Below are 15,672 nucleotides of genomic sequence, written 5' to 3'. Positions count from 1 at the left end.
GAAGGCACTGAAGCAATAAGACTGGACTCTTTAAAAAAACACCCCCTTCTCTCTCTGTATGTGGAAACATCTTCATCTCCCTTCGAGAGGAAATGACTTGGTATTGAGTGGCAGGGCAGGGGCAAGAGAAGGGCAGGGCCAGGGCTCTGCTGCTCTGCTGCCCTGTCCGCTCCCCCAGCGCTCCACAGAGCCAAAGGCCACAGCCGGGCACTCAATAACAACAGGCCACTTTGACAGAACAACACAAGGCATCCGTTGCATAGCCTATGATGCCTAGATCACTGCATCCCTGTGATGGTTCCTCACATCTTAAGATTGATTGAAAGATTGAAACAGAAAGAGAGAGTGAGAAAGAGAGAGGAACACCAAACAAGCCATGAGGCATCTGTAGGAGCATGATGTGTTCTGACATTAATGCTGGCACCCTTGGCAATAAAGGTTCCCGCTAACGTTCTTACAATGTCTCTAAGTCAGGCCCTGTCCACATTAAAGCTGGTAAATATGAATATGCAAATTATTTCTCTGTTTAGCCCTTCCGTTCACAGTAAAGGTACACTATGCAATTTTCACCTTTACGAAGCCAATTTGATGATGAACAAACTTGTAATAGGCGAATCGTTCACTTAGCATAGCTATACAGCATAGACGTAGCGAGTTGCTACTGAGAAAACCAGCCATGCAACTTCAAGAACGGCGGCCCGACAAATTTTGTGAGAGTCGTGAAACATTACCTTGTCAGTAGATATAGTTCTTTGGAGATAGTTTTTGCCTGTTGTTAATCTGTTGTTAATCCTTCACCTCCACAACAAAAGCATTTTCATTGTGTACAGGGGAGATAAGTAACGAGGTTTGCTATTTACAACAGCAGAGTAAGATATAAATATATCGCAACTCCAGAGGGAGCTCTACAGTCGGCAAAAATACCTAAACCTGCATAGTGTACCCTTAAAAATACTAATTTTGACACCGAAAACTATACAAAAAAATGCATACATTTGAAAGCTCTGGGTTCACGTTATAGTGTGTACAGTGAAAACGGAAAGTTTCAGATACGATGACGTGCAGTTGCCATGATACTGATACAATTTAGTGTTCCAGACACCACAAACAAACCCTTATATGGCGTTATAGTGTTCTAGTGTGGACACAAAACCTTAATGATTATGATTTGAAAATGATAATGCAGACAGATATCAATTTTCCTCAAATATGCATATTTCTATTTACCTGGCTCATTGTAAAGGCTAATACACTCTCTTTGTGTTGTTATAATGTTCAATCTCTCTTTTACATTCTATTATTCTCTAAAACATTCTGTAATATTCACACAACAATCTAACAACTTCTATCTATCTTTATAACATGTCTGTATTATATTTTCTGTATTATATTTTTCATTGCAGTGTTCTAACACACCCTCTGCAAGTACACAAACTCTCAATTATCAGGCTGCAGCACACCTCTCTCTCTCTCTCTCTGTAGTGGTGCATGCGTCTCATTACCCCGGGATGAATGTTTCATGAGGTTCTGCAGTCAAAAGCTCCTTCCGTTTCAAGTGTCCGAGAGGGTCCAGCTGGGCAGGCGGTTCTGAGAGGGTAGAGGGCGCGGGCCATGTCTGCGCCCTGCAGTAGAAACCGTCTGCCTGGGCGTCCAGCACCGCAGGGCTTGTCACGGAGCTGTGCAGGTCGGTCACACCTGGAAGTTGTATCCATGGTGTCTGACTTCTGGACAGAGGAGTCACAAATGAAGAGTGACAGAGACTGGTGTCTTTACTCTGTTTCAACATGTCAGCCTCAGCAGGGGAGTTCTTCATTATCAATGTCATCAGTGACACTCTGTCTTAGTGTGTTTGCTTGTTTGTTAGCCTCATGACTCTTAGATTCTTCAAGGCAAGTCTGAAATGCCACCTACTGTGACAAGTCAGAATAAATAAATAGAGTTGTGATGAAAATTAATTGACTGTGATCTACGGACTGCTGGGCACCTTTCTGAAGCACTACCAAAAGCACCCCACTAGCACACAGACACACACACACACACACACCAGAGAATGAATCCAAATGAAGCCTGCTGTTTTTAAATCAGCAGATAAAAGACAGATTAATCTAGACGAGGCCAGATTAATCTAGACTGTGCTAATATCAGTGCTAATGTCACACTTACAGTAGGTAAGTGTTGCCTGTGAGGGGCGCCGGGTATTAATTAACAGCACACATGGCATTATAATGAGCCATCCCATCTGTCCGTGACCTTTCAAATACCATAAACCACCATAGTCTGGAGCTGCTAGTGCTCTCCCCTTTGGTCTTGTATTTGATAGATTGGACACCAGCTGACAGAACATAATTTGGGTACCTAGTTTTAAAAGTTTCATTTTATTTTTACGCAGATTAATAGTTAATGGAAAAGATGCTTTATAGCCTAAAGGTTTGCTTTTTTCATACCAAATGAATGCAGGTCGATATTTGTGGTGAGGAGCCTGGCTGTAGATACAAAAAAGGTGCTGTTCAAACAATAAGCACCAGGGGGCAGTGCAGGAAAAGCAGTAGATTTCACCTGACTGATGGAGAAAACAAAACGACTGGCAGAAAGACACGGGAGGAAGTAAAGTTTATGATGATAACACACACATGTTTGACTCCACATGATTAACATAATCACACATTAGAATATCAGCCATGTGTCATTTTGTTTTGTAACTCAACTCTTATCTACTTCTGTTAGTAATGTAATTGTTACAATGCCGCTGCTCTTATCTGCAGGCATCTGTTTACATAATATGCTGCAATGGTGTTTTAATAGCTGGCAAATCTATCCATTCATCACCAATATACTGACTGCCTACTGGTGAAAAAAAATAGTGCCTGTGATTGGTTCCAATGCAGCCATATTACAATATGAAAAAAGATCATTAGTGACAAAGGGAAGAATCCCACAGAGGGTGTGAAGTAGACTGACTATGCAGCATACAGCCTCAGACATTGGTGTGAAGCGGTGGAGGAAAACAGATGCACAAAGAATTCATAAGAAGACCGGATCCAAGGTCTCAAGACATTCAAAGCTGCGGTGTGGGTCCTCACACACACACACACAGACAACCACACACACACACACACACACACAGGCACATACAGAATCAGAAACAACACACACACACAAAGACAGACATACTGTACATACACACACAAAGACATAAATAAAGGGGCAGACACACACACAAAAGCATACCCGTATACACACCCCACTCATTCACACAAATAAAAGATATATTTCCCATCAGTATAACCTTGATGCAGGAGAGCAGGGCTGAAATGAAATGAAATGGTCTCTTTGTGCGCTTGAGCTCAATGCCACATGAGACAGCTTTGACACAAGCCGAGAGAAAAGCCGTGGAAATGTGGAAATATTTTTCTGAGAGCCTCTCCTGCACCCCAAAATGACCTCCAAAGTGCTCTGAGGCACTGCACGATTCACTAGGAGCAGAGGAGGAAAACGCTCAAGGACAAACTACAAAATCTTAAAGAATCGACATTTCCTTCCTTTAGGGTCCCCCAACGGTTTTCCAAGATGCTCTAACTCTTCTAGCAGCTTTAGCAAGGTCAAATCGTTTCTTTGGAGCCCAAAGGTTCAATAAGACCTGTCTGCTTGCCAGAGGGACCTTGAAAAAGAACATTATAGCGGTCACCTAGGTGATGATGGGCAATAGCCAGTGTGGTCCAACAACTAAAAAGCTGTCTCCTTCCATTCTAGGGCACGCGATTCCTTCACAGACATTTAGTTTTACAGATTTGACAGATCAATATGAAGGCACTTATGAAGACAAGATCACTGACAAGAGAATCAACATTTTACACTGACATTCCAGTTCTATCAATCTCTACTGCTGAAATTGTTCTATGGTTGCTGGCTGATGACTAGCTCCAAGAATAACCTTTAGACCAATCAATGTGAGAGGTAGAGGGGCAGAGCAAGGCTGAAGCTACCCTTTCCAGACTCTCAGCCATTGTCAGTGTGTCAAATGGCTGACTGATTTGCAGTGCTATTCCTGAAAAAAGGGGAGAAAGTCTGGTGTCATTTCGGATCAAAAGGCCAGTTGATTAGTGTGACCTTTACTCTGAAATCACAACACACACACACTTTCTGCCATCGTGATCTGGACTCAGCAGGCTTCTCTCCATTAAAGATTAAAAACACCAGCAGGTTTCCTCCTCATCAAATAACGGCCATCAATATTTCAAAGGCAAACTTTTTTGGTTAATTACTTTATCACGTCTCCACACACACACACACACACACACACACACACACACACACACTCCTCCTCTGATTAAAATCCCAAAGCCAGGGGCTAACGACCAACACATATATCGCTTTTATGATAGGAGACGAACTACCGGGAGCGCAGCCCAATTTCATTTCCGTGAGAAACGGCCACGCGCTCCTCTCCACTCGGGGCATCCATCTTCTCTCTCCCCTTCCCTCCCTCCCTCTCTCCCTCCCTCCCTCCCTCTCTCCCACCCTCTCTTGGGCCCTGCCTGAGCAGTGGTGCTAAGGGGACAGCCAGTCCATGGAGGTGCACATGCACCCCTCTGTTATCTCCCGGAGAGCACGGCACAGATATGAAGGCATATGAAAGCGCCAGCCGTCAGATAGATACTGTCCTAGAATTAAACTGAGACGGAGGTACGCTCTCCCAGATAGAGAGACTGTGATGGCATGAAGCTGATCCAGAGATTAGTCTTGGTTACTGATTGCATCTTTTGTTGTATGAGAGAAAATAAGATATAGCAGGGGTGTGAGGGTGAGATCTGTGTGAGTGCATGTGCGTGTGTGTGTGTGTGGGGGGGGGTTTGTGCTGTATGTGTGTGTGTGTGTGTGTGTGTGCGTGTGTGTGTGATATGCTACTGTGGGTGTCCGTCTGGAGCACTGGAGTGCGATCGATGGGGAGTGAATGAGGCGCCGCGCTGTTTGCATGCTGATCTGCGGCGTGTATAGGAAGCTGGACTCTGAGCTGAGTTGGCACAGCACAAATGAGAGCACGGTGTGCAGAGCAGGGGAGGGCGGCGTGCCATGATTTATGACACAGTCGAAGCCACGCAGTCCCTAACAAACAAACTAGTTTCCTGCACACATGCTGATAGAGTTCTCGCTTCCCATTTAGCCGGGACTTCTATTTACTTGACAGCAGCTTGAAATGCCATCTGCCACCACCACCGCCTTTTCACTGACAGTTAATCAGGACGCGCTTATTCAGCCAGCCATCCTCATTACAGTGGCATGGGGAGAGGTGTCTGAGTGTCTGAGAGTGTGAGTGTGTGTGAACACAGGTGTACTGTACGTGTGTGAGTGGGGGTTCCTCACACATACAGGTACCCATGGGGGAACGCTCTTAGACGTCAGTCCTGATGTGGTACCTTAGTAATCCTCTCCTGTCCAGGCTCCATAAAAAAACACATCGGCAGTATATGTCATTAAAGGTGCATCAGTGCTCTGGTTCCTAGGCACTTAAGGCAATGCCTCTGTGTGTGTGTGTGTGTGTGTGTATATGTGTGTCTGATGATGTGCCATGGGACACTATGAGCATGAGGGATGACTCAAGGCAGCTCAGAAGAATAACATCCTCCAATGGAACTAATTGTTCCTATAGAACATTTAGTTCCTCCTCTTTCGGCATGACAATTGTGAAATGATTGAGGTTGAAATTAGCAAAGTAGTTTTCAACTTAAAACAAGTTATGTTGCACGCACATGCTCGCACACACACACACACACGGCTCTATTTGTTAATGTTCCTTAATATATTTCAACTTTGTGCTCAGCAGTATGATTCAGTTATCTGACCCGCCAGAGGACAATCATCATTTTTTCATCATGAGTTCTGTGAGAGAACACACACACACACACACACACACACACACACACACACACACACACACACACACACACACACACACACACACACACACACACACACACACACACTCTCCTTGGTGAGGATAAACGCTAAATGCTAAAGCAGCCTTGGAGGGCGGGCTTGACAAATAACAGCCTGGTGGCAGTGTCTGCTACCACATATGAGAGAGAGAGAGAGAGAGAGAGAGATAGAGAGAGAGAGCTCTAGGCCATTTCTCTCTTTCAATTTAATTCAGTTCAATTCAATTCAATTCAAGTGAGCTTTATTAGCATGACAAATATCTTTGCAATGTCAAAGCAGAACATTTAAACATACATTTCATACTGTACATTACTTCTCTCTCTCTCTCTGTTTCTAAACTTCTCATTTTCCCCAACCTTATCTAGCTCTCTTGCTTCTCATTTTGTCTTCTCCCCCCCCTCTCTCTCTATCTATATCTCCCCTTTGTCTTCTTGTCTCTCTCTTTCCCTTGCCTCTCTTGCACAATCTCTCCCACTCTCCATCTTTTTCCCCCATCCTCTACCTCCCTTCCTCTGTGAGACCAGCAAAGAGCTCTTGTGCTCTGACACACACACACACACACACACACACACACACAAATGCAGGCACAAACACAGAAAGGGTTTCAGAACTACAAACATATAGACACATATTGAATTAACTTGAGAGAGTGACACATAATGCCTATGGAGAATAACAGGGAGAGGACAGACAGTGCACATTGCTGGAGTGAAAATAAGATCACATCATATGGTAGTACATCACGTTGGCTTAACCCATACGAGTCTTTATAACACTACAACACTAACAGCATCAGAGCAGAAACCAAGAGGTTGGGACTTTCAATAGAGTCGATCATAACACAAGCTTTTATGAAGTACTGGCTTTACACATTGGTACAGTACGGTGAGTCATACAGTATATAAAATAATTTTTCCTTGAAAAGATTTTAAGTAGCCTTCATGAGCACTGATACTTCCCTAGCAAAGCACACAAAACACACACACACACACACACACACACTACTGTAGGTAAGAGCTTCAGGTTGGCTGAGCCTCATGCTTTGAAGCAGGGCAGCGGCGGAGATCCTAAAGTGAGCATAAATCAGTTCAATCCCGGCTGTTCTTTCTTGTCCCTTCCCCGCTACTACCCGGCACGCACTCTGTCACTTTGCCCATGGCGGGCTGAAAGAGCCTAGTCAATCCGGGGTCGTCTGGCAAAGAGCTGCATCAGAACACCATGCCCCAGTTACGCAAGTCCAAGAAAGCAGGGGGGGCACACAAAACAAAATAAAAAGGGTAAGAAAAATCAATTGGACATTTTTATACAGGGCTTTTGCAGGTTATTAGGAGAGTAGCGAGTGGTAGGTTTGTGGGGGAGACAACAAGAGAGCAGACTGTTGTTAGACGTGTAAGTAATGTTCGATGGCCTGATGGGGCTTGCTGTCCTTGTTGGTTACGTAAGGGATAGTCTTTTTGTGTCTGTAGGGGATGGTCAAAAATAATACTGCTTTTTTTTTTGGATCCCTGCTTTGGGCAGTGGTGCCCTGCAGAACGCAGAGAGGGGAGGAACATCCTAAACACACACACTCACACGAGAGAGAGAGAGAGCAATAGAGAGAGAGAGAGAGAGAGAGAGAGAGAGAGAGAGAGAGAGAGAGAGAGAGCGAGAGCGAGAGGCACACACAAAGAAAGATATACAGAGAGAGGGAGAGAGAGAGAGAGAGAGAGAGAGAGCACAACACACAGAGATTCACACACCCTTACTCTCACACACATGTGTCTGGATCTACCCATCCACTGGAACTCCTGCCTCTCACCTCCTGTTAGTCTCAGAGACAAAAGCGGAACTGATGGTGTATTCCCCAGGCCCACACACACACACACACACACACACACACACACACACACACACACACATACACATACACATACACATACAGAGTGCTGAAGGAACCAGTCCTATTGGGTCACTACAGGACCCTTCTCTCACCTCAAGTCTGGAGCCAAGTCCAGTGGTCCAGATTGCCTTGTACTGTTGCAGCTGTATGTGGTGCAACAAAATGTGTCAAGGAGCCTTCTGGAAGATTAATCAAAAGCCTGTCCCCTGAGATTATATACACACACACAAAGACACACACACACACACACACACACACACACACAGACCTTGGAAGTAGATTGCTCCTTTAACAAGCTGCTTCAGATCACTGTTTGCCTGTGTTTCCTCCTCGGATAAAGGCAATTTGACAACCCCACTTATCCCCCCGGCCCTGGTGTAAATAAAAACTGGCTGTAAACTGGCATTTTCATATCTGGTCAGGTTTAATTGAATTGCTTCACTGGAGCTTAAAAGTGCTACAGAAACGAGCCAGTCTGAGGTATACTGTACTGTAAACCATTACAATTTAGTGCTTAAATGCAGAGGCAGGGACGTTCATAGGTTTAACATAGATATATTGTCTTTTCAGATTCCCTGTTCTGCAGATGCATCAGTCCCGTTGCCGTATGCAATCACTGTGTCACTGTCCTTTCATCCATCCCTGGATGCCATCACTCTTCCATGACTTTGCTATATTTTCTACATATGGCCCCTCCATCAGGGATCCATACATGCAATCAGTGCATCCCACACACACATACTGTACGGTATATACGGTCTGATCATCACAGCCTCCCTGCAGGCCTTTCTTCACATAGTCGATACACAGTGCTTTCATTCTTATGTCCCAGAATGCAATCACTCTGCCACCGCCTCACATGTGGGTGTTGTCCTCTCCATGTTACAGCGGCGGTTGCAATCACTGTGGCTCCGAGGCTTTGCACTGTTCACGCTCCGTTCCATTGCCTGCGTGTCTTTGTAGCAGTCTCAAGAGGGAGAGGAGACATAACTCTCAGACTCCCTGAGAAACCACTCTCTCAAATCAATAATCACTAAAGCACACAGCCCAGCACAGTCTCCCCAATACCACTTACTCTCTAACTATAAGAAAGAATAAATACACAGTATACACACCCTCTCTCTCTCTCCCCCTCTGGTTCCTTCTCTCTCTGTTTTGATTGAAGACTTATTTATGGTATCAATCTTCCTCCCGACAAGAAAATTATGGCGGAGCTGGACCTGCAATTTCACCTCCTCACCTCTCGACAGAGACCCCACTGCCAGCTACATTATGCACGCATTATGACCTCTGACCCGCACCACAGCCGCAGCGATCGACCCATGCCATTATGACTCGCGCCCTAGTGGGGGAGAGCGATAGGCACCCTCCCTCCTCCGTCCACCACCTCCCCAGGCCACTGGTGCTGAGGACCTGGGCACTGTCCCAACCTCGCTCTGGGCAACCTCAACGAGAGTGAAAGAGTGAAGAGGAGAGTGAGAGAGAGAGAGAGAGAGAGAGAGAGAGAGAGAGAGAGAGAGACCAAGAGAGAGACAGAATGGAAGAGAGAAAGAGAGGGAGAGAGAGAGAGAGAGAGAGAGAGCAAGAGAGATGGAGAGAGAGAGGGACTGCGCTGTGCTCTTCCTTTACCTCTTCCTCTGTTCCTCCGTGTGGCTCAGCTCTTGGCTAACTAATGCTGTTGCCACCACATAAGGTGTTTGGGAGAAGTCTGCTCCAGAACGGCAGAGTTGCATATAAATATCACACACGTTCACGGCATCGGTTGCCACGGTGAGAGGAACGCGCCGCAGTACGGTGACCCAGTTGTGTCGCTGCCACACCGCCCCACTTCCACTCATTACTACAACAAAGCCAGAGCACCGCTCCCCTCCCGCTCGCCTCCCGCTCCCCTCCCGCTCGCCTCCCGCTCCCCTCCCGCTCCCCTCCCGCTCGCCTGAGGTCATCATAGAAGAGAGCACGTCGAAAGAAGAAGAGGAAGATTAAAAAAGAGAACTCACCAAAGACCAAAGCCTTTCTGTTTGGCTTGAAAGACTTCCCCATTTTAAAACCCACAATTATGCTAATTATCTCTGAAATGTTAATATGAAGCAGTCATAAAAATGCCAGCCAAGACTACAGTCAAGTCAGAGGCTATTTTCTATAGCTTCCATTAAACCGAAACAATATTGACAGAACGTGTTCAACTTGATACAAAAAAAAAACACCAAAAATATAATCTTTTGACTACATTACATGAGCCTACAGAATGTAATATACAGTACATCTTCTCATATGCACAACTGAAAGACAGGGGAGGGGAGAAAAAAAAATCTATATAGTTTTAAGCTTAGATAGATACATAGATAGATAGATAGATAGATAGATAGATAGATAAATACTTTATTAATCCCCGAGGGGAAATGTATGCATGAACCACACTGAAAGGACAGGCTTTTTATCATCAGTGATGCAGTTTGGTTGGTGAGGCTACGTCTGTGTGTTTTTTTTCCTGAACTTGTGGTGTACGGTATACGGTATGGCTGAGTAATCATAAAATGCGGTTGAACCATTGACAACAACATGAATAACTGCAACATGACCGCTCTACACCTGCAGCTGAACATGGTTCAGACAGAACATGCAGTATCTAAACATGCAGTTCCTGAACTTTCTACATATGTGAAATGACCAGAATTTGGTTCCAGACACTCTGTTGTTTCATACAGTACCCTTAAGTTCAAGTGAAAGTTCCACATACAACTGAGAACACATTGCTCATACTGACAGAGCATTATGGGTAATAGACAAAATACATAATATACTGTAAAGATGATGTATTGGATCACCAATGTGTGCATAATGATGCATTTCATATAAAAACTACACGTCTTAAAGTGTTAATACGAATTTGTGCCATGTCAGCAGTCAGGAACAGAGCATTAGCATAATTAGCATGTCTGTGTGAATAACAAATAGGCAGAAAATGACAACTCACTATTATAAGACACAACAAAGTCAAATTAACAATGACATTTTGTCCCTACTGCAAAACTACAGGCTGTCTGTGTCATAGCTTTATTATGCACACATCTTTCTACATAACTACAGAGAATTAAAACAAATCTTGGAACCTCTTTTTAATCAAAACACAGCACAATATTTTAGAGCATGACAGGCCTGCTGCTCAACAAACAACAAAATTTTCATTTGCAGATTTGTTTGGGCTTAAAATAGTCTTTGCCCTGCTTAAAAATGAAGCAACTAGGCTAATTTCAATTTGAACTCCAAATTAGTGTGGGCAAAGCATGGAGGAGATCACAAGGCGGCGATGCCATCTTGGGGCAAACCTTGTGAAGCCTACAGCCCATTGTAGCCGGTTGTGTTGTCTGTGCTTTTACTCCGTCCCAGCTGTTTGCCTCGACACTCGGCTGAAGAATGCTTCTGCCTCTTATAAAATGAGAGCCGCTCACAGATGTAATATTGGTGCCAAATCGCATTGGAGGAGAGCGGGTAATTGAATAGGAGTGGGGAGTGAAAATGTAAGCCGCTCAACGAGTTTATAGAGGAGATCAAAATGGCCGCCGTGAGAATTCAGGATGTTTGGGACAAACCCAAGAATATGAACACAGCAAACAACCAAGTTTTTTTTTTTGCTTCTGTTTGAGAAAACCAACATCAGTACAATGTGTTCATTTAAAAGTAAAATGAAAATTAGATAATCTATACGAGTCTCTCATCCGTAGCTGTGAAAAGTGGGCCCTCCTGACAACCACATCTCACAAACACAAGATGCTACTTGATTCACTGACAATGATGGTTTTAGAAGAGGAATAGAAAAGTGTTTCACTGTACCCAAAAGAAGCGGACTTCCACTGGCGACATGGGAAGGGTCTTCTGCACACTGGTGATATGAGACTGCCTGGGCTTTCAATGGCTTCCAGGGGAAGAGATGCGTGTCTTCTTCAGGGAGAAAAGAAACATAGCAGAGGGAAAAAAACACATTTATATTCAACAGCCTTGGCATCATTCTGAAGCCTTCCTGTTAAATAGTGCAGGACTGGGCTGTTGAATAACCACTTCTCTAATGGCAAATGAAGCGTTCTGAATCAACATGTGATGTTGCGAATTATAAACACAAATTCTTATATTTTTGTCCATTACACATATTATTTTTTAAACTATATTCATTATTGGTCATACATAAGCATACACAATAGACATATTATACGACATAGTTGTACCATTTTTCAGCAGTGTCAATTTATACAGAGACATTTCAAAGCTAATCTAGTTTGGTAGCAACAAATCATGTTCATCATGGCAAAACATTATCACATTGCCATTTTAAACTTCCTTCAGCCATTTTTCTCTGGCTAAAACAACAGCCACCCACAACCTGCTATCCATCATGGTAGGTGTTCCAGCCATAGCTACCAAAATGGCGTCTGCAGGTCCAGGCCTTTTGCCAGACACATCCATGCAAAAACAAATGGGGTGTGAAGAGTGAGAAAGGGGCAGAGCGAGGCAGGCAGGCAGAGAGAGAGAGAGAGAGAGAGAGAGAGAGAGAGAGAGAGAGAGAGATGGATGAAGGGATAAAAGAAATGAGGGCAGGAGCAGGAGCAGCAGCAGCGGTAGCTCAGCACCTGACGCCAGCAGCGAGATGGATGAGAGAGGGGTTGTGGGGTTGAGCCCTTTTACACTGAGCTGACAGGTAACGAGGGAGGTGTAAAATCCCCCCCCCCCCCCGTCAATACACCTGGCTCGAAACACACACACACACACACACACATCTACCCTTTAACACTTACCCTCCCCCTGCACACCCGTATATCTGCCCCCAACGCCTCCACACACACACACACACACACACACACACACACACACACACGCACACGCACACGCACACGCACACGCACCCCGAGGCCAAATACGAACGACGCCTATAAAGACATGGTGAGCGTGTCCTGTGGGAGCCTAATTGGTGTATCAGAATGAGTAATTGGGGGGGGGGGTAATTGAGGTTTTCCCATTGAGTCCTGACACTGCCTGTCAGATGTGGGAAGGTTGGGGTGTGGGGATAAACATGAACCCAGGAGCCCTCAAATCAAACATGTCCTCGCTCTGTCTCATGACAGTGTTAGTGACGGGCAAAGTGGGGCCAATGGCTTAGAAGCCATATTTCTCTCCTGAGAGAAAGAGAGTGAGCGTGAGGGGAGAGGGAGGAAGAGAGAAAGGATAAGAGAAAAGCACTCAATGATGTGTCTCTCCATTGATAAATCCTGGTTGCTGTTAGAGGCCATAAATATGCAGGTTTAAAAGCTTCAAATCCATTTTTCTGTACAAGAGCAAAAATGAAACTTTAAAAAGTGAAGATTGTAAAATTACACATTGATTTATTTATCTAATATATTTCCAATGCAGTGAAGTTGTAATGCATTTCTACAGCAGCACAAAGACCACCAGGATATTTTACTGAACATCATCAGTTTTCAGCAATGAGGCCTTAAAATTGACATCTGAAACAAAGCCAGACATCAAACTTCAAATGCATCCGGCATGTGGTTTCTGCAAATTCATTGCAGACTCCTCATTAATTATCTGTCAATTCTAGAACAAGAATGATTAGCCTATTACGGCTCCATATTCTGAAAATGCCTCCTATCATGCCTCCAAACATCTGCACATGCAGTATTAAAATATACATTAGATTGTATTATATTATCACAGATTGGTCATTAAGCACAGTTTAAAAGAAACAGAGCTGAAATGCTGCATTGCTCTATGTCTGCTTTTCATGATTAGGATATTGTCCACTGTATGGACCACTACAGTATAGAGTATAAGAACTAAATCTAAAACTACAGCACAGGCTACATTTAAACGGAATGCTATAGAAATGAATCAATACTCACAAGACAAAAAAAGAAACAGTGGACATTAAAACCACAGCAAGGTTTTCTACATGCCATATATGGAAGAGGAATTCAATCCACTCATGTGGCACGATGAAGCATTTCTTCAGTATTTATCAGTTCATGACCAAGTTTACGATTTGTTTTAAAACATACATATAAAATGACATACATTCCTCAAAATTGTGTGCTCAAAACGCATCCTTGGTCTGTCTGTACTACTCTTTTCTATTCCTGTGGGCTTACTGTGAAAGCAAGAGATGCAAACACAAGTCTTCTTCTCAAGGACACAGTCAAGCAGTGTTCTTCAGAGGCCAAGTTTAAGTGCACGCATGTACAGAACTCAAAGGTATGTACTGGTCTATACACAAACGACATTACTGGCATGAGTGGAGGGTTTGTGTGGATTTGTAAGTCAGATGCACTTGTCACATGTCTAATGCACACAGACAACATGGGTCTTCATGAATGGCCCCATCACAAGCAAGACAGACAACACGCAAGTACTGTACGGCAAAGAATCCGAAAGACTGGGAGTGTCCAACTGTTAGACTACATGATTATTTTGCTTGAGATTTCATGATTTCTGCTCAGATTACAACATCTTCTTTTCAAGAGCCAATACTAACATATAGCCTGGTCTTAAAACAAGTGTGATCTTTGAAAACACACATCAACACACACACACACACACACACACACACACACACACACACACACACACACACACACACACACACACACACACACACACACACACACACACACCATCTTCATGACACAACACATCACCCAATCGGTGCTGTGGCCAGCTTTCCACTGAGGCAACCATTTGTATACTGCTCAAAAAAATGAAGGGAATACTTCAATCATACACTGGATCGGTACTTTGACAAGTAAAACTTTTGAGGCGAGTGTTTTATTTTGCAAGAACTGTCAAACATTCTGTGAATGTAGTTTGAGAATGGAGAAAAGGGTGGAAGTTTTAAAAAAAATGTGTTTTAACAATTGTGGAAAACTGTAAGTGTTTCCTTACATTTTTTTGAGCAGTATAGTTATCAAAATCCTGATTGCATCAAGAGGAAATGAAAATCTGTCCAGGGGGGATATTAATGCTATAAATGCATCTGCTAAGTACCATAAACATAATCATAAACAGGTGCGGTTCTTAGAAGGTTCCCCAACATGGCATTTGTATTAAAACATATTTCTCTGTGTGATCTGTGTGGACAGCTTTAATGTGGTAACAGCATGGCTCACTCCATCTCCGAGACTGCTATGACCTTACCCCACCCCCCTGACCTCACCTGACGCGATTGGCACCTGAGGCCCTGTATGCACTGCCCCTCATCCAATCAGTGCTTTCCACCAGGTCATGACCCTCATTAAACAAGGCTACGCATGCAGGAGGGAAAAAAGCTCAAGCCACGGGCCGCCCGGAAAACCCTGCAATTTGTCTCTCGTGCGGCACCTCAGACTGACCGCACACACACCCATACCCCTAACACACACACACACACACACACACACACACACTCCACTGACGCGAAACATTGTTTGTTTGACCTTGGCCACGGTCAGCTAAAGATGTGATTAAGGGTTCAGATTTATCCTTCCTTCATCTAAGTTACTTGCACAACCTTTGCTTTGAGTCGAGAGTGAGCAGAGCCCGATACACATTTGCACAGAATTACAGCGGAGCCGCAGGAAATGCACAAGTATTAAGATGCATCGTTTCCATTTGTGGCTTTCCATCAGATTATCATGGGGCTGCTAATACACTGCAAATCCTCCCACACTCTGCATTCATTCACAGACCATGACTAATAGCAAGCTAATAAAAAAAAAAACAATCTTGTTCTATTTGCACCTGTTTAGGTGCAATGAATTATTAATCCAAGCTGAATATCATATTTAAACTCTTTCCTTTTTTTGTCTGCTGGCTAAGTTAGGTATGACACTTTTGGC

General features: G+C 44.0%; 1 protein-coding gene across 4 annotated transcripts in view; it reads right to left on the bottom strand.

The window, feature by feature from the left end:
- LOC121713153 (IQ motif and SEC7 domain-containing protein 1-like) overlaps positions 1-15,672 on the bottom strand; it is a 114,584-nt gene that overhangs the window by 80,100 nt on the left and 18,812 nt on the right. For 2 of the 4 annotated variants that reach the window (XM_042097527.1, XM_042097534.1), the window contains exons 3-4: positions 11,645-11,752; positions 1,503-1,724 (exon numbers count right to left, since the gene is read on the bottom strand). In XM_042097527.1, coding sequence (XP_041953461.1) covers positions 1,503-1,724; positions 11,645-11,752 — 330 coding nt within the window. The remainder of the gene's footprint in view (positions 1-1,502; positions 1,725-11,644; positions 11,753-15,672) is intronic. The other 2 variants (XM_042097528.1, XM_042097529.1) reach the window with 2 other exon arrangements.

The sequence above is a fragment of the Alosa sapidissima genome, chromosome 7, assembly GCF_018492685.1.
Source record: "Alosa sapidissima isolate fAloSap1 chromosome 7, fAloSap1.pri, whole genome shotgun sequence".
In the NCBI taxonomy this organism is placed as follows: Eukaryota; Metazoa; Chordata; class Actinopteri; order Clupeiformes; family Clupeidae; genus Alosa; species Alosa sapidissima.
Note: the sequence above shows the minus strand (reverse complement) of the source record. Positions and strands in the feature narration are given on the sequence as shown.